This window comes from Nyctereutes procyonoides, unplaced genomic scaffold (assembly GCF_905146905.1).
Source record: "Nyctereutes procyonoides isolate TBG_1078 unplaced genomic scaffold, NYPRO_anot_genome, whole genome shotgun sequence".
NCBI lineage: Eukaryota > Metazoa > Chordata > Mammalia > Carnivora > Canidae > Nyctereutes > Nyctereutes procyonoides.
This window is the reverse complement of record NW_026575122.1, coordinates 21,819,864-21,844,233: the sequence shown is the minus strand read 5'-3', so window position 1 is coordinate 21,844,233 and position 24,370 is coordinate 21,819,864. Positions and strand designations below refer to the sequence as shown.

The window sequence follows — 24,370 nt, the reverse complement described above, 5'->3', positions numbered from 1 at the left end:
TTCTCAGCCCAGGACCCAGGCTCCTGCACCCTGTCTCAGCAGGAGGGAGCAATTTCTGGTTCCTCACCGCCTATCATGCAAGAAGGGAGAACTCCTGGGGCCTAAGGATTTCCAGCTACTGCACAGCACTATCCTAAACAAGCTGCCCTGGGACACGTGACTTCCGTGCCCCCCTCCCCTCCAGCAGCCCCATACCAGGGCAGGGCTGCACATATCAAGGGCCAACTTGGGTCTCCCAATTCAGGGCACGTTCTCCAGCTCCTCTGGTGATGCCCCCTCCGCCCTCCTGGAACCCTTCCACCGCGCACCTTCACTGCCAGACACTCAGCCCTTCACCCGGTGCCCTCCCATCAGCATCTGTACACGCTCAAGTCTCTCCCATTAAAAAAAAAAAAAAAAAAAAAAAGCTATATTTCCTTGAGGCACCTCTTTTTCCAGCTCTGCTCCCCCTATAGGGTCTCCTATAGGCCTGAAATCTACTTTAAACCACTTCAGAAAGAAGGGTGTGCTCATTAGGTACACTAATCTTTACGTAACCATGCAGTCCAGGGCACATAGTATCAGAGAAGGCTAACGAGAAGCTGATCCCACCTTTGGCCTGATCACAAATTAGCCTAACCAGCTCTGCATTAGCAAAACTAGATGATACTCTGCCTGGGCCTGTGGCACCAGCCCTCCCACCCAGTGTGCACAGGGCACCGCAACCCAGCCCACGCCACAGCCTCTACCAGGAAGGCCGAGTTCAGCCCACCACCCAGTTTTCCCCTCGAGCTTCTGAGCTTAAGAATAAGTTCCTTTCAGGGGCCCCTGGTGGGCTCAGTGGTTGAGCATCTGCCTTCAGCTCAGGTCATGATCCTGGGGTCCTGGGATCCAGTCCCATATTGGGCTCCCTTCTTCTCGGGTGTCTGCTTCTCCCTCTCCCTCTGTCCCTCACCCATTCTGGTATGTGTGCACGCTCTCTCTCAAATAAATACATAAAAATCTTTAAAAAAGAGTAAGTCATTTATTCATTCATTCATTCATTCATTCATTCATTCATTTATTTATTTGATAGTCACAGAGAGAGAGAGAGAGGCAGAGACACAGGCAGAGGGAGAAGCAGGCTCCATGCACTGGGAGCCTGATGTGGGATTCGATCCCGGGTCTCTAGGATCGCGCCCTGGGCCAAAGGCAGGCGCCAAACCGCTGCGCCACCCAGGGATCCCAGTAAGTCCCTTTCCAAATGGGAGGGGGGAAGTTGTGGGGAATCAAAAGCAATTTTGTGATACATGAAAGTGATAACGAAATTCACACTTCATGTGCACCAATAAGGCCACCGGGACACAACCCCAGTGTCCAGGGATGCTTCTGTGCTGCGAGCAGAGCTCAGCGGCCATGACAGGCGCCTGCCCTGCACAGCCCGATATACTGAGCAGCCTAGCCCTCTGCTGCAGTCCCTTGACCCCCAACCGAAATGCAGTCGTGCCACAATAACCCAGGAGCACACTCAAACACCCTCCATCATGCCGTTCTGGGCTGCACTTCCAGGCCAGTTAACAAAATTATCTTTATTCTTCACAGCTATTTTCTTAAGACCAAAATCAAATACTTATATTGGGTTCATCTGATGGGTTCCAAAGGCCACACAGCTGGCTCCACCAATGACAAAGATCAAACACAACCTCCAAGGACTAATGTTCATCTTCAGGAAAGAATCCCAATGATGTACTACATTTCTGAAAATAACTCCCCACCCAGGGGAGTCTACAGAAATATGTGACCCAGTGTCACTGGAATAATTTAGCTTTTCAGGTGAACCTGGGGGCAGCAGGGAGGGGAGCAGGGAAGAGGAAGAACTTGAGAAATGACATTCATCTTGGGTTTTTTTTAATTTCCTGCCACATTTCTCTCCATCCTGGTGGATCTAACTGCACAGAAAGCTGTGGAAAGTATTAGAGGCCACGAGCTGTCAGTGTGGAAGGTGAGACTCGAGTTGGGCTGGCAGGACCTACACCACAGCTCAGCCTTCACCTGTGCAGGCTATCCTCCCCTTCTGTGCCCAGGTGCGGCCATCAGCATCTACTTCAAAGCCCTTAGCATCTGGAACAGTGTCTAGAACAAGGAATCTAGAACATGGTGTCTGTGTCATGTGTGGACCGTGGTTCTAGAATGCAGTATCTAGAACAGTTCTAAACAGCTTGGTTCTGCTGCTAACTCTGGAATTCAAGATAAGTTATTCATCCTTGGGACTCAATTTCCTCTCCTATAAATGGGGGGTGGCGATATGAATGGCACTACTCTCTTCTTCCTTCCCCTACCTGATGCCTTATAAAATTTTACCTCCAAAGTCAGAGAAATAGTTCCAGCACTTCCAGTCCTTAATTATCAACCCTTTTATATAGATCAGAGAGAAGAAAACAAGACTACCCTCAAAGCTAAAATGTGGAGACACATGGGAGGTCCAGGTGGCTCAGCTGGCTAAGCATCCAGCTCTTGGGTTTCGGCTCACATTGCGATCTTGGGCTGGTGAGGCGGAGTCCCGCATGGGGTGGGGAGCCTGCCTGAAGAGTCTCTGCTCTCCCCTCTGCTCTCATGCATGTGTGGTGCATACTCTCTAAATTTTTTTTAATTTAAATAATAAAATAAAATGTAGTGACACCAACGACATGCAGATTGTGTCTGTGCATCACCCAACTGCCAGCACCACAGAAAGCACACCTGGCATAAGGGCCCTTCACCACACTTGAGACCTCCAAACTGAAGAGTAGGGAAGGAAGCACGCTGACACCTGCTCAAAGGCATGGACTAGGCATCACATAAGTCTGCGTTCAAGTTCTCGCCATTTTATGATCTCACACATGTTGCCCAATTCCCAAACACACAGTCTCCTTATTCTAACATGGGAAAATCACACCTGCCTACAAAGGACAGCAGGACTATTAATGACCAACGTGTGTGCAGCCAGCATGTGGCACAATGTGTGGCATATGAGAAGTAACTATTATTACTGGGTGACCTATGTACAGACTTGCAGCTACATCAACCCAGAATTGATGCCTTTGATTTTTAGAAAAGCATCTCACAGACCAGCATGATGGACAAGGCAAGAACCAATGTGGGCAGAGCACACTGGAAAAGACCCTGGGGGATGTGTGAGGCCCCATACTTGGGATGTCTACCACTGCTGCCAGCCCCACCTTGGCTCGCTCCCAGCTGCCCCCTCGAGGACTGCTGGCTGGGCCAGGAGGGCACTTCCCTGCCCTTCCCAAAGCGGGCTGGCAGGTGTGGGCACCCGGCTATGGCCAGAGCACAGGTGTCAGACAAGAGGGAGGGCGCCCAGGCTCCTCCTAAGCACTCAGGCAGGGAGGCTGCAGGCCGAGTCAGCTAAACCCAGAGGGCAGGCAGCAAGGCATCTCAGGAGCCTCAGAGTGGGTCACGGCTACAAGTCAGGGCAGAAAATCCACGGGCCACGGGCCAGAAAATCACCAAAACAGCATTCCTCACTAACTGTCCACGACTGGCCACCTACCTTCCATACAGAAAAACCTGCCACTGAACTCCAGTGACCAGCAAATCATACGCATTCTCCTCAAGTCAAAGGGTGGCTGCACACAGACATCCAAACTTTTGCTTTGAGAGTCTCTCCAGTAAGCCAGGGAAACTGAGGCCCAGAACGGCGCAGTCCCACAGCAGGCCAGGGGCAGAAGCCGGACCAGGCCCACGCATCAGCAGTTCTTGAATCCCACACCCCACGGGCCCTCCCCCAACAGAGCTATAGTGCGAGGCGACAGGGTTCCTGCGGGGAAACATGCGCATCTACATGGCCCCACAAAGCTCTTTCTTGGAATGAATTTTCGGGGCTTTTTAAAGTTCTCTTCACAGGGAGGCTGACAAAACTCTTCTTAGGGGCAAGAGAACCCCAGGAGTTATTCTGCATGACGACTTACACCTTGTGCTTTATAACCACAATTAAAAAGAAGTAACTTTGGTTCATGGACTAACTTCAGCCTTAAAGAAAACATAGAAGGGGGAAAAAAAAATCCCAAACCTGCATCTGTTCCAATAACCCGGTCAGGGTCTGCAGCCAGGTCATGGTTTGAATGTACTGCTCCGTGTTCATGATTCTGAGCTCGGATCTCAGCTCCGGGATAATCGCACCAGTTCGCCAACCATGCTTCAGGGTCAAATCCTGATGGCAAAGACCATGAAAGTCAGCATTCTTCTCAAAAGAACTTAAACCATTTCTCTCCCTTTCCCAGATGCAACAGGTGTTTGCTGAACTACTTTTTCTTTGTAATGATTAGTTATTAACCCAATTCAATGAATTACATTTAATTAAAACCAAGTCAGCCCCAGGCTTTGACCATTACACCCAAAGTTTCTATTCTGAAAATAATTGCTGTGAATCACAGCTCCTGCACAAGCACAGGGTCTGAAATCATTAACCATGGGCTATAACAGCAGTTAGGTCAGGGGCAGAAAGAGGCTCCACCAAAATGCTCCTGGAGGTTTCCATTCAGTTCATCCACAGATTCCTGGGGAGCACCCACTGCCCAGGCCTTGTGGCTTATGGGCAATCACAGAATCTCAGACTTGGAATGATCCTACAACACAGAGGTACATGATCATATTTTTTATTCCAAATATAGTAACCTCAGGACACCTGGGGGGCACAGCGGTGGAGCATCTGCCTTCGGCTCAGGATATGACCCCGGGGTCCTGGGATCAAGTCCCACATCGGGCTCCCCACAGGGAGCCTGCTTCTCCCTCTGCCTCGGTCTCTGCCTCTCTCTGTGTCTCTCATGAATAAATAAATTAAATCTTAAAAATAAAAAATAAAATCAATCCACAGTTCTTCAATGACTGGACGTTAAAATATATATGTATATATACTAGCCTCATGATTTGACAATAAGCTAGAACATCTATCAACAGATATATCCTGGGAAATCTAAAATATATAATCACCATGCTAAATGGTTATTCATTTTCTTATTCGGCAAATATTTATCAAATAGTTCTAACTGCCAGGCCCTGGTCTAGACAATGAGGATAGAGCAATGAACAAAAACTGACAAAACCCTGTCCTTGTGGGAAATACAAAAAATAAGCAAGTAAATATACAAAGGCAAGTGGTTATAAATACAACATCAAAAATCAAGCAGATTAAGAGGAAAAGTTACCATCATATAAAGTGGGTTAGGCCAATTAAAGGGAAGTTGGTGCAGAGATCACCAGGGAAGGAAAGTGAACTATGCAAATATGTGGGAGGAGGACAATTCAGGCCAGAAAAACAGTAAGTGCAAAGGCCCCCGGCAGGAACATGCTGGGTGGGAGGTGTGGAGGTGGAGTTGTTACACGTAGCCAGCGGAGCCTAAGGCAGTGGCAAGGGCAGCTATGGGTCCTGCCTTCAGAGAAGTAGGCAGGAAAAGGACAGCTCAAGCAGGGCCTTATAGGACACAGTAGGAAGTCAGCCTTTTGCTCTGAAGAAAGGAAAGCTCTGAGGTTTTAAGAAGTGAAGTGGTCTAAGGTTTATAATTTTAAAAGTTCATTGTGTATTTACCTAAAGCCAGAATCCCTGCTCCGGATGACCTAAGAATGCCTACCTTCCTCACCTATCAAATTGCTTTAAACCTTTCATCTCTCTCATGTTCCTATAATATACGAAAACCTACAGCTCAACCTTTCAAACATACCCAATGATGGCAAACATTTGAAGGTGGCTTTTATTTCTGGAAATAAATAACAAGTCATCTGGAACACTCCTAAGATTAAAGTACGTGATAATAAAGTAATAGTATAAATCTCATTCTCTCCTGTGCCTCAACCTGGCTCTCAAATCTATCCCAAAAGGGGCACCCAAATGTGTTTTGAGAAACAGCAGGAACATTAGACGCCTCTGCATTCCCAAGGTGACACCCTATAAAGATAATATGCTTTGCCATATTAATTTCTGACATGTTAGTTATGAACTGATCTTACCACTTTCTAACAGTTTTCAAACTTTTGGCATGGGATCCAACAATATACTCCAGGAGACTCATTTTAATTTTTTTTTTTTTAAGATTTTACTTATTTATTTGACAGAGAGAGAGAGTGCACGCACAAGTAGTCAGAGGGGGAGAGAGGGAGAGGGAGAAGCAGGCTCCCCTGGAGCAGAGAAACTGGACACGAGGCTCCATCCCAGAACCCTGGGATCATGACCTGAGCCAAAGGCAGGTGCTTCACCCACTGAGCCCCCAAGCGTACCTTATTTATTTTTAAGATTTATTTTTAAGTAATTTCTATATCCAATGTGGGGCCTGAATCTACAACCCCAAGATCAAAAGTCACATGCTTCCCCGGCTGAGCCAGTCGGGCATCCCTACAAGAGACTTACTCTGGATCTAAAGACACAGGGATCGAAAGGATTAAAGAAAACGTTCCATACACATAGTAACCAAGATAGCAGGGGTGCTATGCTAATATCAGACAAAACAGACCTTGAATCAAAAATTGTCAAAGACACCAAGAATGACATCATATCATGATAAAAGGTTAATTCACCAAGAATATGTAACAATTATAAGCACACAGGCAGCAAACATCCGAGCTGAGGAGAATGGAGGAACAACAGTCAGCTCTGCTGCAATAGCAGGAGACTTCAACAGCCCATGTTCTATTCGAGAAAAACCACCAGGAAGGAGACGACGTATCAGGAAGCACAGACCTTGAACACACTGAAGACCAGCCCACCCTCATGCACGTGTGCAGAACACTCCCCCAATGAAAGCAGAACGCACATTCTTCTCCATGCACATGAAACAGTCCAGGACAGACCTTACATTAGGCCCCAAAACAAGTTGTGATAAACTTTAAAATCATACAGAGTATCTTTACTGATCACAAGGAGTGAAGCTAGGGACCAACAGCTGAAGGGAAAACTGAGAAGTTCACAAGAAGGGGGAATGAAAGATCACCCACTTAAACAAACAATGAGTCAAAGAAGAAATCACAAGAAAAATGAGAAAATACTTTGTGACAAAAATTTTTTTTCAGATTTTATTTATTTGAGAGACAGAGATAGCAAGAGAGAACACGAGCCAAGGAGGAGAGGGGAGCAGGGAGCCCAATGCGGGACTCGATTGCAGGACCCCAAGATCACGGCCTGAGGTGAAGGCAGACACCCAACCACTGAGCCACCCAGGGGCCCCTTACGACAAACGTAAATGCAAATGCATATACATTTAAAAAACCTAGGGGATACAGCGGTGCAGTCCTTATGGGGAAACGTATAGCCATGCACATTTACACTGAAAAAAAGATCCCAAATTAATAAGACTTTACATGATAAGGAACTAGAAAAAGAAGAAACTAAATTGAAAGCTAAGACGACAAGGAAATCATAAAGATCAGAGCAGAGATTCAAAGAATAGAAAAACTATTTATTTTTTTTTTTTAATTTTTATTTATTTATGATAGTCACAGAGAGAGAGAGAGGCAGAGACATAGGCAGAGGGAGAAGCAGGCTCCATGTACCGGGAGCCCGACGTGGGATTTGATCCCGGGTCTCCAGGATTGCGCCCTGGGCCAAAGGCAGGCGCTAAACCGCTGCGCCACCCAGGGATCCCTAGAAAAACTATTTAAAAAAATCAACAAAACCAAGAAAAGATTGACAACTGACAAACTTTTAGCATACCAAAAAAATAAAATAAAAACCCCAGAAGACTCAAATTACTAAAAATCAGAAAACTGAGTAGTGACAACACTACCCATTCTACAGAAATAAAAAGAATTGTAATAAAAAAGAATTGTACATAAACTACTGTACACCAACAGCCTGCGTGACCTAAATGACACTCCCAGAAACAACCTACCAAGACTGACTGACAAAGAAACAGGGAATCTGAAAAGACCTGGGACTAGTAAGGAGATTGAAGCAGTAACCAAATCCTTCCAACCACGAAATGCCCAGGAGCAAATGGATGCTTTCACTGCTGAAGTCCACCAAACACTTAAAGAGGAATTAACACCAACCCTCCTTAAACTCTTCCAAAAACTAAAGAGGAGGCCTCACTTCCTAACTTATTCTGAGGCTAATGTTACCCTGGTGTCAAATTTTAGTGTGAAAAGCTACTTAACACGGAGTTTCTAAGTCAGCAGGTCTAATGTGAGGCCTGAGACGCTGCATTTCGACCAAGTTTCCAGGTGATGCCGAGGTCATGGGGGCTGCACCTGAAGACAGTACTCCTGGTAAGCACCTCTCTTGATGCTAAGCCCTGCCCGTGTGCATGCCTTCACGGGTCACGTACCCGCATACCTCAAGGGTAGCACATGGTTATCTCTTCAGGCCCAATAACACCATGTAGCAAGGGGCAAAGCTGTGCGGTGCTGGGGCTCTCAGCCAAGCCTCTGGTACTGCCAACAGACAGTAGCACTTTGTATTCCACTTTCACATTATCTTACTTCTCTCTTCTCAAAATGAGGTCACCAGGCTTGAGGATATGTTCAAGGTCACACAGCTAGGAACAGCAGAGCCACACAGACACCCGTGATACCCTCCACTAGGCCTCGGCCCACTGGGAAGACATGACCAGGCAGGCTGTGTGCTGCAATCACCCGAGAGAGAGTCTCTGCACATAGGCACCCTTCTCCCCACCCTGCACCATTCTGAATCTGAGTCCACAGACTTCAGACGGCAGCACATGTGCTCTGAAAATACTTCCCAGCCCACGATAGCTCCCTGCTCGACGGTAGGCAGACACAAGGAAAAATGCGTGAGACCGCTCTGACGTGGGTCAGAATGTTCAGAAACGCCAGTCATGGAGCAGGAGAGCCGGCCACGACCCTGCCCTGGGGGCACTGACACTGGGCGTCACGCAGACCCTACAAGTCATGTGTGGTGTCACCTGCCTGGACTCGCTTAACCCACAGAAACTCACTGCACCAGGAGCTGAGCAATGCAGTACACAGGACTGACTACCCAGTCTCGTCCCAATTATGGATTAAATCCTGATTCAAGTCCTGCAATGCTGCTCTACTGATTCCAATGGGAAAGAAATGCCTCACTTTCTTATAATAGCTGTTTCCCGGAAATGCCAGTTTTTGAACTTGCAAAAGCAGCCCTGACTGATGTTTATGAATTCTCCTTCATATGCCTCTGAGGTTCAATAAGAGAAAAAAAAAGAAAAGAACACTAGCATCTGTTTCTTACCATTACTCAAATGGAAAGACTTTTCTGATAAATCCTGAATAAACTGCTGCTTTCTATCATCTCAAAAAAAAAAAAATTACCTTTTTTTAGACCATTCTACCATTTTTTAGACCAATCCATTCTGTCGTTAAAAATGAGACATTTAAAAAAAAGGGGGGGGGGAGACCTAGTCTTCATATTTATGAAAGCATAAAAATGGTCTTAAACACAAGAGAAATTCCTCATGAAGTAGGACAAACATGTCTGTCCCCCAGCAAAGGAATGGAGACAAAGGCTCCTCACCGCCAGGTCACTGTATATGTGGTCACCAAAATACAGCACTTTGGATCCTCTCCACCCAGTAAGCTTCAAAAATTCATATAAATTGCCCTGCAATGAGAGAAAAATATAGGTATTAGATCATATGAGATAGAAACCTACATAACCGGTGGCCCATGGTATCTGTTATTTAAAACTTAACAAAAAATTTGCTTTTATAATTTAAGTAATTCAGAACATAAGGGTAAAAACACTTTTGTGTGAAATCCCTCAGACCTTTCTTTCCAGAATGACTCATATTGTATAAACCTCTTTGTAATGATCTTTCTACATTGAACATTTGGTGACCATGTCAATGAATATCAACCCACCAGTTCAGGAGGGAGAAATGCTGTGGTTCCTGTTACGATTCCCTAATGTTGGACGCTTACCCTGTCATCTATTTTGTAACTCATGATAAACATTCTGGTAGCAAAGTTGTAGCTACATCTTAATAATTTCCTTGGTCTAATTCCAAGAAGTCTGATGGCTGCATCAAAGCAAAGCTTCAAGGTCTAGGAAGTATACTTATTGCGCTATCAACCCACCAGGCATGGATCAAGTTTTTGACCATGTAGTACTATTCTATAATTTCATGTTTTATGAATCTTATAGAAAAATAAAAAATATAAAAGATAGGGCAGCCGGATGGCTCAGTGGTTTAGCGCTGCCTTCAGCCCAGGGCCTGATCCTGAAGTCCCAGGATCGAGTCCCACGTTGGGCTCCCTGCGTGGAGCCTACTTCTCCCTCTGCCTGTGTCTCTGCCTCTCTCTCTGTGTCTCTCATGAATAAATAAATAAAATCTTAAAAAATATATATATCAAAACTGTGTACAAAACACAGCTCATCGGGAGATAATCAGAAATTTAAGGTAACACACCATGTGATGTGATGAATGCTTCTTCAAGAGAAATATCCAAAGTTCACTGCTAACATCTTAAATCGTATACACTCTGAAAGTAAGGTTTTAAATTTTGTTTTTAAAGACTGTTGGATTCTGAGTTAATCATAGCACAGGATGCCTGGGTGGCTCAGTGGTTGAGCATCTCCCTTGGGCTCAGAACATGACCCCAGGGTCCTGGGATCGAGTCCCACATTGGGCTCCCTATAGGGAGCCTGCTTCTCTCTCTGCCTGTGTCTCTGCCTCTCTCTCTGTGTGTGTCTCATGAATAAATAAATAAAATCTTAAATAAATAATTTGGACATAGCACATTGAAAATATACTGACTTAAGTTTAAGTTTCACAGCCAGTGTATAAACAGCCAATTCACGCCTGGCACACAGTAAGGGTCAACAAATGTGGGCTGTTACTGTTTTAACCGACCACAAAGCAAAGGAACAAAAAGGGAAAAAATCAGTCATGAGGTACCTGCTTATAGATCTGGCCTTTCTGCAACTTGTGGATCTTGTCCCAGAGCAAGACACCTTTCTCGTTCACCTTGCGGAAAGGTCTAGACAGAAACGGAAACACCATGACCCATGTTGGAATCGTGCAGGCTGTGCTCATGAACCCTACATGGTTACTCACTGGGAACAGAACCTGACAAAGCCCTGGAACACACACCCCAGCACCACACTCCCTGGCCGGGTGTAGACATCCCAAACTGCAGACCCTGGGATCCATTTAGTGAGGAAAGAAGTCGGGGGTCAAATAGATCTGGAAAACACTAGGTGCCACTATGTCCCCCTTAAAAATCACTGAGAGTCTACAAAGCCCTTCTGGTAGAGAAACTTTCTTTAGCCCCAATTTTCTAAATGTATTTGATCACAGAAAATCTGCTTCACAAAAACAGCTCATGGAAATACCTCTTTAGTACACACGTCACCAAGTGACAACCAGATGTTACCAAGTCACATGAGCTGTGTCCACAGCAGCAAAGGACCATAGCCTGATTCTCCCAGAAAGACAGACGCTCACCTCCGCTTGTCATTAAAGAAGTTTGGCTTCTCGGCCTGAACGATGACCACATCAAACAGGTCCCTCCAGTCTTTTCCAACGATATATCGCATCCCTTTGTCCCTGAAGCAATAGGTCAGCACGTCAGTCTAACAAGAAGGAGATTGGCTGCTTCTGCAACTTTTTCTTCCCAATTCCTAACTGTTGAGACAAATGGGACTACGAGCCGCGAGCCTGTCGCCGGCAAGGATGCCCACAACAACTTACACAAAACTGCTGGGGCTGTTGGTGATGAGAAACATCTTCTTGCCGTGATCCGCCAGTTTGGCCAGCACCGCGCGCGTCTGCTCGGCATAGCAGATGTACTTTTCTAGGGCAAGAGGTGAGTTTACACACCTGAGCATGAGGTCGGCCAACGGGGTCACTCCAGGGGCCCGCAGTCCAGCGCTGCCCAGGCACTTGGGGGAACAGTGTGGGGACGCGTGGCTTGGGGCCCGCCAGCACCCGGGCATCACCAACACAGCCTGCCTCCTCAGTCCTGGGGGACATGCTGCATGCCTCCTGCGGCTGTCAGTGCCTCCCTTTCTGAGGGAAGCTTGGCTCACGTTGTGACACAACGAGAAGGCTGAGGTCGGAGGTCTGAAGGAGCAAGGAGGGGCTGAGCACCTGCTCACAACAGGAATAGTACAGCCGCGGGTGCAAGGACATGTGGGGCGACCTTCACAACACTGCCCTACCTACCAATGTCTGCTTCGATCGCTCTGTACATGATCCCTTTGATGTGCACATCTCGGATCGAATCCTGTCAAAAGAGAGGTTTCGAGTCAGTGAGATGGACAGTGCAACAGCCTGAGTCGCCACGGGATGGGTGGCGTGGCATGGCATTCAGACAACAGCGCCTCTGAATCCCTGGCCATCCCAACTCCAGGTGACATCTGACTGCTGCTCCACTCCGCACAGGCGGCCAAAACTTAGGTTTCCATGGTGATGGTGGCCGCTTCCAGTGCAGCTCCCAAAGGGCCATTGGGAGGAGGAAACCTGTGTGAACAACCCTGGGTAATGCCCCACGTGATAAAGGGCGATCTGCATGCAGTATCACTGACAAATGATTCTAGGGTATCTGGAAAAGGGAATTACTGCTCTTCTCATCTTTGCGCCCCTCCCTAGACCCCCAGGAGCACGTCTCCAATCTAAACAAAGAGGCCAAGACCGAGGGTCAGACAGGGGCCATCCATGGGACAGCGGCTGAGGCAGAGACACGGCCGGGCAGCGACACGAGGACGAGGACGGGAGGCCGCTACATCTCGCAGGTCCCAGGAGTGGCGTCTGGGCCCCACGGTGTCAGGGCACAGCCCAGCCAGGTGCACTAAGCATGTCTACTGCAGGGGGCTCCCCGGGGGCATGCGGTGACTGTCCAGAGCCGAGAGCAGGGGACTGCGCTGCTGGCAAGATTGGGCTTCAGCCGTAGAAAATTGGCAGGAGATTTCTACCACAAGCGAGCACCTCTGGACTACGGCTCCAGTTCGGCCTGTCCCAGCACAGGCTCATGTCAGCGGCACAAAAGCATGCGGCTGGGCTGAAGAGCCAATGGAGGCAAACCCTGGCCTGAAAGCTCGGCTCCACCACTTACCAGCTGTGTGACTTTTGGGCAAGTTACTGAATCTCTCTGTGCCTCGATTTCTTTATCCGTAAAATGAAGGTAATAATAGTACCCCCTCCAGGCACTGTGATGAGGATTTAATTTGCATAAAGCACTCAGAAAAACAGTGCCTGGAACATACTGTACGGGACTGCTCTCCATGGGCGGTGTCCAATAAACATCTTTCCTCGTGACTGCAAGGTGATGTGACTACATGTGCTTTTTTTTTTTTTTTAAGATTTTATTTATTTATTCATGAGAGACACAGAGAGAGAGGCTGAGACACAGGCAGAGGGAGAAGCAGGCTCCCTGCAGGGAACCCGATGCAGGACTTGATCCCAAGACTCCGGAGTCATGCCCTGAGCCGAAGGCAGACGCTCACCACTGAGCCACCCAGGCTTCCCTATTTTTTTTTTTTTTTTACTGCAAGTGATGCTTAAAGATTCTTAAACTATTTGTGCACAGGAAAAGAAGAACAGAAAGCAAATATTTAACTTTAGTTCAAATATCAGACTCGTACTGAGAAGTTAGAATTTATCCTTTATCTTCCTAAAACTCATGGTTTAAGACAGTCAAAATTTAAAATTCATCATAAGCATACAATAAAAACACTGTAGTACAAAAATACAGGTCTCTTAAAAATGTAAGTAAATAGGGGATCTCTGGGTGGCTCAATGGTTTAGTACCTGCCTCCGGCCCAGGGCGTGATCCTGGAGTCCTGGGATCGAGTCCCACATCAGGCTCCCTGCATGGAGCCTGCCTCTCCCTCTGCCTGTGTCTCTGCCTCTTTCTCTCTCTGTGTCTCTCATGAGTAAATAAATAAAATCTTAAAAAAAATAAAAAATAAAAATAAATAAGATTATAAGTAAATAAGTAATATATACCACATATATAAAGATTTGCATATAAATACGTGCTTATAAACATACATATATATGACATGTGTATATAATAAATATTAATACGTGAACATATTTATTTTTAAGCACTAAAAAAAGTTCCAACGGTTTAAAGAACATATATAAACACATGTGAATATAAACTGACACATGTGAGTACAAAGTTTATAAATGAGGTGTGTGCGTGTACGGCAAGGCTCCTGTTGACTATGAATGTCTCCCACAGGGTTCACACAGCTAGGGCAGGGCCTGCCTGGATCCTCCGTGTGTGAGAGAAAGGCCCCGTCCGTGGGCAGGCTCAGGGGCAGCTGCGTCGGGCTGGACCTCAGCCACCAGCCACCCCTTGACCAGATGCACCGGCCCTGGCCTTGGTCAGAAAGACTTAGAAACCCAGAGAGCAATACGAGCACCATCGTCCTTTAACACAAAATCACACTGATCTCCAGCTGTCCTAATGTATCCTCTTTCCTGTCCCTTATGCTGAGGCCCTCGGAGGGCTGTGGCAGAGCCACCACTCACCTTGACGTCCTTGTAGAGATGGACGGGCTCATAGTCGATGTTATTCTTCAGAAAGTACTCGTTGACACAGGACAGGAGGGACATCTCGGGCAGGGAGAAGATGTCCATGAACTGCTTCATGGTGTTTCCGTGAGAACTCTGCAGGCAGGCAGGGAGGGGAGCTTCAGAAACACAGTCCGACAGCACAGCCAGAGCCAACACCTGACTTGCATCCAAGGCGCATTCTGAGCCCCTGGATCCCTCTCCTCAAGAGAAGCATAATTCTAACAGTGCCAAGTACAAGTGTTACCCACATTGTTCCCGGCACGGCTCACGTCTTCCTCTAAGTACAACCAGGAAATCCAAAGTGATGCCTTGACTTCCCCTCCAAAACATCTAACGACTCTTTAACACTCTTATGAGCCCTAACATCAGGCCCGCACTCTACTGCCAAGCCCAGAAGAAAGCCGGCAAGTACTCCGCTGCCCATGGGACAGCACGAAAGCCACCCAAGACTCCTGAATGTGGGAGCCCCCACAGAGATCCACGTGAGCCTGAGAGACTTCCCTGAACGCCTGTGATTCGGGGCCTTCCACCACATTCTGACAGCACAAATAAGAGCACGCCTAATAAGACAAGGAGCAAAAATTCAGAAAGCAAAGAAGACTAGAGAAGTCAGTGAAGCAGCGGCTGCCCTTCAAGCACAGCAGGATCTGCTGTCCTGCACCTCAAGGAAGGCAACCGCTGCCGCCCTGATTTCATCCACAAATAGGGACAAGCCTGGGGTGGGCATTGCAGAGAGGGGCAGGCACACAGAAGGTACAAAGAGCCTCCATCAGATAAGGAGCAAAGAGCCAAGAAAAGGGAATCATGAAGGGCTTTGGGAGATGCCAACACACAACCCCCTCTCAAATCCAGGGCCTCTCAAACAGCCCAAATCCCCTCTCAGCTCCACAGGAGTGTGCAGAGAGACCCTAAATCTCCCGGGCCATGTCTGCTGATGGCTGCTTTAACTAAAGAATCTCTCATTACCTTTCCATAAAAGTCGCTCATCTGTTCCAGGGGCACGTGAGAGCCCTCATACATTTCAATGACTTCCTCATCGGGGACAACACTGAGGCCCCTGGAAAAATCACAGGTGGTACCGTTAGATTCCAGTAGCGACAGCAATGACTTCCAGACCCCTGGCAACTGCTGGGATCTTTCAGCTTCGGCACAAGATGCTACCATCTACAAGTAACAGGTGAGAAGCCCCTACTACTAGGAGCGCCAGTGCTATGCAGGCAATGAGGGCAGGAAAACTGCACCTGCTAGAGGGGCCAAGTGTGGGTTCCACACAGGCATTCACTTACTTCTCCATAATCTAGGAGGGAAAGCACAATTATCCTTCCATTTCCCGGCAGAGGAAGCTGAGGCCCAGAAAGGTCAACTGTCTTTTATTTTTTTTTAAGATTTTAGTTATTTATTCATGAGACACAGAGAGGCAGAAACACAGGCAGAGGGAGAAGCAGGCTCCATGCAGGGAGCCTGATGTGGGACTAGATCCCATGACCCCAGGATCATGCCCTGAGCCGAAGGCAGACCTCACCTGCTGAGCCACCCCGGTGCCCCAAAGGTCAAGTATCTTACCCAAGGTCACCAAAGTAGGAAGTGGTAGGTCAGGACCAGACTGTGGTTTGCAGCTCAAGGGCCCAGGCGCCTCCTCAACCACTATCACAGCGCCTCTGTCCACAAGGCTCTAGCGCCCTCCCCTTTGCTTTGGGAGTAGTGTTTGCTTTGGGGTCGGTTTCTGTTTCCATTTTTATGTTTTAATACATTAGGGAGAGAAAGGCTCATTCTGCCTCTACCATCCTCCTGCCTCTGCTACTCTGATCTAAAGTCAGTGAGAAAAGCCATGCATGAGACTGCGGTGCACAGACCCTGTGACACAAGTCAGGAAGGCTGGTCACCTCTGGGAGGGGTGACCTCAATGCTACATGACCATCAAGGCTGGTTTCCTCACCTATAAAAAGCCAGGGTGGCACCTGTAAGCCGCCCACCTCCGGAGCCACAACTGAATCTGCAAATGAATCCTGCTCCACCACAAAGGGAAAATACATTTCGGCATTAGGGTAACCCAGCTGTCACCCCTACTATGCTGCAGGCACTGGGAGCAAGTGCTCTTATCAGGTTTCATGTTCTCAGATTTCGGGTCCTGGCCCTGCCCCCACGACAGCATCACCAAGAGGAACGTCTACTCCCAGCCGTGTCTCCAGGGAAGGAGCTTGAGAAAGCAGGGGCCAGTGACAAGGAGAGTATGGCAAGTCCACCCAGAGCCAGGCCAGGCAGGTGAATAACACACCAGGAACCTCAGTTACTCACAGAGTCAGGTCAGGCTGCTTATCCTGTAAAGTCACCCGGCTGACATGAAAGTACACGCAAAACATGATTTATATTTGATACATAAGTACAATGAAAACATGGCTGTCATCAGCCTCCTTCCTCTGTTCGCCGCCCTCGTGGAACTTTCCGCAGCAGCCAAGGGGATTCATTGCCCACCCCCACCCCCCAAAAATGATTAACTTGTTACAACCTGGGACCTTACAAACAGGTGGCACTGTGGGCCCCTGATGCCTCACCCACCACTCTGGGCAGCAACCTGGGAGTAGCTCACCACTGTAGCAGCTACACTCAGCTATGCACATGCCTAAGACTCTAAGATTTTGAAAAAACTACAAAAAGTGCAAGAACTCTGCCCTGAGACCTGAGGACAGGTGCACAGGCACATGGCCCACAACGGCCCACAGAGCCAAGTGTCAGCTCAGAAGGAGGGTGAGCTGAGTGCCACACAGCCCAACTGGGCGGAGGCAGCTCTGGTAGGTGCAGCAGCCCAGGCTGGGGGCATGGCCAGCCCCGCACACCGCCCCACGAGGTCTGTGTGGTGTGAGAAGCACAAGGGCTGGGAGCGCAGACCCCCAAGTGTGCCTGGGTTCAGGTCCCAGCCCCCTGACCAGTGGGGGTACTACCTGGATGTGCAATAGAGCCACCCTGGGTCTCAGTGTCACTTTTTAAACAGGGAACAGTAATAGTACCTACATCCTGGTATAAGGGAGAGGAGGAAGTGAGCAGGTGTGTGAGAACCTGGTGTGCCTGCAGAGAGGACAAGTGTCACTTCTCTGAGGCCCACATCACAGTACCAACTGCAGCTATGCTGACCGTCAGCCTCCCCCGACCCTGCAGCATTCGCACCTACAGCCCACGAGACTCAACCTGGGGCCGGAGCTGGGGACCAGCAGCAGGGTCAGACGTGGGCAAGGCTGGGGGCTCCTGCCCATCCACAACCCTTTTTGGGGGAAGGCCGGGGCACTGACACCCTGGGTGCCCCTCTACCCAGGCACAGGCCCACACTGGACCACACAACAGGCACCAGGGCAGCCCCTGGCACCAAGCCAGGTTCAGAGTGGACGGAGGCCACATGTGGGAGCAAGGGTGGGGGCCTCAGCACAGTGGCCGCCCAGGACCCAGACTCGGGACACTTCTGTCCTCCTGGTGCCCCACCTGTCCATCCCCCAAACATGTCAGACAACACACCAGCAGAAGAGGACACACGACCAGAGCAGCCAAGGCACTGCGTGGTCTGAGGGAGGAGGGAGGCTGAGGATGGGGTGAGGTGTAAGCAGGGGCAGGCAGGCTGTGAAGGAGGGAGGAGGCTTCAGGCAGCCGCAGGGAAGGCAGGCTGCACCCTGTGAGGATGCCAGCGGTGACCCTAGGGAGTGGGGGCCCATGCTGCACACCCGCCTCCACATACCCAGACCAATTGTAACTGCTGGGAACACCCAGCCCCCTTCTCCCACTGACCTGGGCGAGGGTATCTCCGGGGCCTACATGCACGGGGGGCAGCTGGAGCAAGCCCTGAAGGAGAGAGCCAACAGAGAGAACGGGTTCTGAGCATGTCAGCCCCTGGAGCCAGCCACACCTACAGCGGGTGCTGCCCCCAATCGCACAACAGGTGCCCAAGGCTGTATTTCTGGCTGACCCAGTCGGGTCAGGTTTTGTCACTTGTTACCAAGTCCTAACCAACCGGGGAAGTGAAAGTGCCACGTGTGGAAGAGAAGGATACAGATTTAGGGAAAGCTGGTGGGTGAGTCACGCAGGACGTCAGAAGGGAGGCTGAGCCAAGGGCAGTGCTTGAGGTGCACAGGTCCAACAGCAATGTCCAGGACAAGCCACCCTGCATAGAACTGCAGGAGCCCAGGAGGACAGGATGGAGCGTCTGGGCCTGGGAGTCAATGGCAGGACACAGACAGAGGTGCACACGGGAGATCTGGTGAGGGCCTCGGCCCCCTCCACGCTGCCCACAGGCCATGGGCTCCAGGGTCAGAGCCCACCTGGATCTGACTTCTAGGCCTGTGTGACCTTGGGCAAGCCCCTAACATCTCTGGGTCTAACACCATGACCTCCCTCATCAGCTCAAGGACAAAAAAGGCAAATAAAATCCTGACAATGGTGTCTGTGCCACAGCAGACCTCACAGTTGCTAGCTCCAACTTACTATGACTGATGTTACTATTATTTCATCATTATTGAATAATGTTATCATTATTTCATCTCTCCTCCCTCCTGGAATCTAAGATGATAGTAAAAGAATGAAGTGCTAAGGGGCACCTGGGGGCTCAGCCGGCTAAGCACCTGACTCTAACTCGTGATTTCAGCTAAGGTCACAACATCAGGGCCATGGATCGAGCCCCATAGGGTGTGGACCTGCTTGGGATTCTCTGTCTCCCTCTCCTGCGGCCCCTCCCCATCCCACTTGTGTACGCACATCCTCTCTCTTATTAAAGAAAAAAAAAATAGATTACTCAGAACGTCAAAGGAAGTAAGTGCAAAGACATCAGCAGATAAGACACGTCCTGTCTGTGGAAGACAACGAGCAGATGTACCAGGGGCTCCAGGCTTCCCAGGCTGGGAACAGAGCCTGCGAGGAGACATCCCAAGGGGAGCTGAGAGCTGCCCCCACCCCAGAAGGCTGAACCCCGTGAGCACTGGGAGCTGCAGGAGGATGTGCCACAGCAGAACACAGAGGTGAGGCCAGCAGGAGGGACACAGGGGCTCTGGGAAGGGAGACAGAGGCCAACCCAGGCCCAGGACAAGCATCAGAGAAGATCGGAGCACAAGGGCAGTCCAGTAAATGTCAAAGTGACCGAGAGCATATGAAAAACATCTGAATTGTCCGGAAATAAACACAAGGAGGAGGCTGGTGACAGGGCGCTTGGGGAACCTGGGGACACCTCCACAGCAAACAAAGCAGGTAAGGAGGGATGCTGTTATTAAATGTAAGAAAAAGCAAGCCCTGTGCACAGAGGCAGTCCCAGCACACGATACAGTGCGAGGAGGAGCGAGACCCACGGGTCAGATGCAAACCATGAACCACAATGGGGAGACGGGCAGGCCCAGGTGGGCAGGGGCTCGAAGGAGGAGCCTGCAGAAGCCGGGTACCCGTGCGCAGGCCCAGCCCGTGGCAGACACCACAGTCAGGATTGTTACGTTAGGGGACAGAGGTATGAGCATGTTATTCAGAAATAGGAAGAAAGATGTGGGAAACAAAATGAAAGGAATGTAATGGGTCGGGTGGGGGGGGGGGCAGGGGCCCTGCGGCCCCACAGTATTTCAGCACAGACTGCCACTGCACGTGTGTTTAACTCGGGCAAAAAACCATCAATTGTAGCAAAGTTTGTGGAGGAAGAACCTGGATACACACACCTGTTTGTTTAGGGTACAACAACCATGCTCCTAAATCCTCCCCAAGTTCAAGGATCAGAAAAGGCAACGTTGTCAAGGTTAACAGGGTTTTGAACTGAGCCAAGTGCTTCTACTAATCCCAATAAATAGGGAGGAGGAAAGTCTTGCCACCCACACACTCCACCACCATGGTGGGAACAGGGGCCACTGCATCCCCCACATCTGTCCCCACCCAGCCTCTGACTCAGGGCCTGCCGAGTGCCTGGGAAAGCGCCCCCCCAGTGGTCACCAGATTGCAGCCACTGGTTCGGTGCAACGTGCACACTAAGCACCGAGTCACCCGGACCCAGGAGTGTTGTTGAGCGAATGCATAAACAGGTTTCTCACACACACACACACACACACACACACACACACACACACAACCTCCCACTCCCCAACAACCAGTCACAGGGTCTCCAAACCCGAAGCCACTGGGGGACTTCAGGTGCATTGAATTTACCTCATGTTCCTCTTACCTGTAGACGGTTCCCAACTGGATGTAATGAAAAGCATCAATCTTCATCAGCACCGCCTTAGAGAACAAATACACAACAGGTGAGTCATGCGCAGCAGGCTGCATATCCAGCGAGGGTTTTGCATGTCCTCGTACACCCAATCAACACAGGTTGACATGAGAAAGCAGCACACTGCACGCATCTGCTGAGCCTGCTGGTCAGTAAAGTGCGGTGAGGCTCAGCTGGCCAAGCGTCTGCCTCTGGCTCAGGCCACGATCCTGGGTCCTGAGAGGGAGCCCGCCTGGCCCCCTGCTTCTCCTTCCCCTCTCCCGGTTTCTCCTGCTCCCTGGTAAATAAAATCTTTAAAAAAAACAACAACAAAAAAACACACCGTGCAGCTTAAGGAGATGACTGGTCCGCAAAAACAGCGTGGCCACTGGCTCCCCACCAAAACACCAGAAACGACTTCAAGAAACAAACAGTATCTTCCAAATAGCAAAACACATTCACTTTTTTCCGATACACAGTCTTTCCCAAAAGACTTTATTTATACAAAGACGCTGTCAGTGACCCGGTTCTTGGGCCCCAAAGAACAGGACTTAAATCAGCTTCTATGCTCAGTAAAGAGAAGGGCCAAGGGGACCTGGTTCCCAAACACCATCACATGAGGAACCACGGCAACAAAACCTACCCGCTGCACATCGTAATGAAGTCCACGAATCGCAAAATTCGGGTCATACTCGTACTTCCTGATTTCCACCGGATACTAAGAAAGAAGAAAACAGCCACCATCAGGTAACAGTGCACTAAGGTCACGGCAGGGTCTAGCTTGGTCCCCAGAAAGAAGCAGGGTGACCGTCCCCGCATAGGGGTGGAGGTGCCAGGACCGAGCATGGCCAGCCCTCTGCTTTTGGACATCGTGCCTCCTTCTCAGGGCCATCTGTCCACCCCACCCTATGCACCTGCCCAGGCACAGGTGAGGCCACCTGGTACGTTCTGGTATGAACCCATTCCTCAAACTACACAAACCCCAGCTCTGCTCTCACCTGCTAGACCAGGTGCCCCACGTCCTTCCCTCCCGTCAGATCTCAAGATTAGGACCCTAGCTATCCTGCCCACTGTACCCAGGTCCTCGGGCCCCTCACCCCAGGGCACCAGGAGTGGGACAGAAGGAGTGTGGCCAGGTGACCTGGCTGGGGTATGCTGGGCCCAGCCTTTCCCTGCTGACCCCGTGGCCCTCCGCCCTGGGAGCACAGCACCGCAGGAGGTTGCTGCAGCTCTGGACCCTCCAGCCTCATGGTAAACGGCTTCAGTCAGAACCTGGACCACTGGGGCCTGCGGTGGCCATGTGGTCGGGCGTGGGGCCCTGGATGAAGGCTCAGTCAGGATCATGGGTGGTGGGGTGCAGAGCCACCGAGACCCTTGCCCTCCACCCTCCACGCCACTCCCCCCACAAATGACCGCCCAGCTGTCAGGTGCACAGGCCCCTGCAAGACAGTGAGGACTGCTCACGCCAGGGCCACATTTCTTTGAAATCACATCCCGCACCCAGCAGCCACCCCACACACAGCAGGCATTGTAGCCACGCCAGTGCCACGCAAGTGCTGACCCAGATGTCACGCAGAGCTTGCTGATCTCACAGCTGCCGAGAAACCACCAAGTGCTACTGCCACTCGGGGGCATTTCCAGGAAGTCTGAACACTGTACAGTCGTGCGTTTTCACAAACAGACTTCACATATGTTCCAGAACCGCACACACAGCACGGTCCCCCTGCTGGACACAAGCTCAGGACTGCGTACCTGTGGCACCTTGTCCTGCACGGGGGCAATGAGGACCAGGCAGGCCATGGGGAAGATGTTCAGCTCTCCCTGCAAGGCGCTTTTACAGAGCCACCTCCACCCTCGCACACGGCGGATGGAGGGCGTGTGCGTCCCTCTGATCCACATCCCAACAGGGGCACTCAGGGGCCGTCCAGGCCCAAGAAGCTAGGTGCTTGGGCCAGGAACGTGGTCCAGGCCCACGCCTTGCCCCAGCCCCTGGCCCCATAACCAGCCCTAAACACCAGGGTGCTAGCGGAACATGCCCCCCGAGGGCCAGGTGACCACTCCAAAGATGCACGGCGACAGGGGCTGGGCTGCCACCGTCCTGAGTGGCATCGGGATGGGCATGCTGTGAGCACGGGCTGCTGGGACGTCCAACGAGGCCCCTGCTGACTCCCCAACAGGACAACAGCACAGCGACACCCAGCCACACACCTGCCATGGGCCCCAGAGCCATGTGGCCTTGGGGAGCCCATCCTGAGAAACACATGGCATCTCCCCAGTGCTCCAGAGACAGTGGCAGGGGGCGTGGGAAGGGACCAGGCAGCTGAAGGGGCCTCAGGGGCACTGGTCACCAGCACAGGCCCAGGGCTGCAGCCCCATCCTACGGCGCATCAGCCAGGGACCTGGGCCGGGTTGCAGTCTCTGAGCGTCGATCTTCCCCTTCCAAAGTAAGGGCCCAAGTTTCCTACTGGAGGTGGAAGGGGACAGGGTACAGCAAAGGACGCCGGCAGCTTGGAGCACTCGCGGGGCTCGGTCAGTACAGCCTGCAACTCCTGATTGCAGGGCATAAGTCCAAGCCCCACACTGGGTGTTGCGGATATTTAGAAATAAAATCTTCAAAAATTTAAAAATAAAAAAAAGATGCCCAGGAGGTATTGGGGTCGCCTCCAGCCCGCAGCCTGCACAGAACAGAAGGGAACAGAATGGAGCTGCTTCCATGACTGGGAGCCACAGCGTGGGCTTCCCGATCCTCCTGCCCCTGCTACTCCCAGGGACTCCAGGCTCCTGCCTTCACATGTGCGGCGGGGCAGCCCCGTGGGCAATTTCTAGGCTCCATTCCCACCCGAGTCGAGTGTCCCCAGTCAACCTATGACGTCAACTGTCCTTGCAGTGGGGGCCCTTTCCAACACACACACACATGCACAGGCACACATGCACACGTACATGTGCACAGGCACGCACACACATGCACACACACATGCACACAGACGCACATGCACACACACAAGCACACAAGCACGTAAACACATGCACAGGCACACACGCACACATACATACACATGCACATACGCACACAGACACACATGTGCATGCATACACACATGCACACACACACACTTGGGCACACGCACACGCAGGCACAGCATCTCCCAGAACAACTGTCAACAATGACCTCACATCGGGGAAGCCGAAGATGCTCCCAGCAGCCAGGAGGTAACATCGTCTCCAGGAGCCAACAGCAAGATCCTGTGGACGTGTCAGTGGAGAACCTTTCCATCAGCCTGAGAAACATGACTCCGCCAACGTGTCACACACATGGCTGGTGTCTCTAAAAGCAGGAGGCACTAGGGCAGCTGGGAACACCCGGGGTGCACTCCTTCTTCCAGGCAGCGGCCCGGCCCTGCTGGAGCACCACAGTGCCCCGACACCCGGTGCCTATGTACGTCCAGCCCTACAGATGCAGTGCCCAGGGGTCTCCGCCTTGTGTGTGCACAGCCTCGCACGTCAGTCCTGTCAGATGCAGGGCAGGAGGGCAGAACCAGACTTCTCTAAAGTCTTCACAAGATGGGAGGGCAAAACGACCCGCATCCGAGCATGGTTCTCACTTAACTGTGTCCTTCCCCAAACACGCTGAGGATGTGCTGAACACGCATCTGTGCCAGAGCCTGGGGCAGTGGCAGGAACCAGATGGGGCTGTCTCCTCCCCTAA

The 24,370-nt window shown here is 50.6% G+C and overlaps 1 protein-coding gene across 1 annotated transcript in view; it reads right to left on the bottom strand.

Annotated features, from left to right (window-relative positions):
* NT5DC3 (5'-nucleotidase domain containing 3) overlaps window positions 1–24,370 on the bottom strand; it is a 51,015-nt gene that overhangs the window by 7,526 nt on the left and 19,119 nt on the right. Inside the window, exons 3-12 of the mRNA XM_055336452.1 lie at window positions 21,308–21,382; window positions 20,638–20,693; window positions 15,435–15,525; window positions 14,424–14,561; window positions 12,108–12,168; window positions 11,634–11,736; window positions 11,388–11,489; window positions 10,839–10,920; window positions 9,455–9,541; window positions 4,028–4,168 (exon numbers count right to left, since the gene is read on the bottom strand). Coding sequence (XP_055192427.1) covers window positions 4,028–4,168; window positions 9,455–9,541; window positions 10,839–10,920; window positions 11,388–11,489; window positions 11,634–11,736; window positions 12,108–12,168; window positions 14,424–14,561; window positions 15,435–15,525; window positions 20,638–20,693; window positions 21,308–21,382 — 936 coding nt within the window. The remainder of the gene's footprint in view (window positions 1–4,027; window positions 4,169–9,454; window positions 9,542–10,838; window positions 10,921–11,387; window positions 11,490–11,633; window positions 11,737–12,107; window positions 12,169–14,423; window positions 14,562–15,434; window positions 15,526–20,637; window positions 20,694–21,307; window positions 21,383–24,370) is intronic.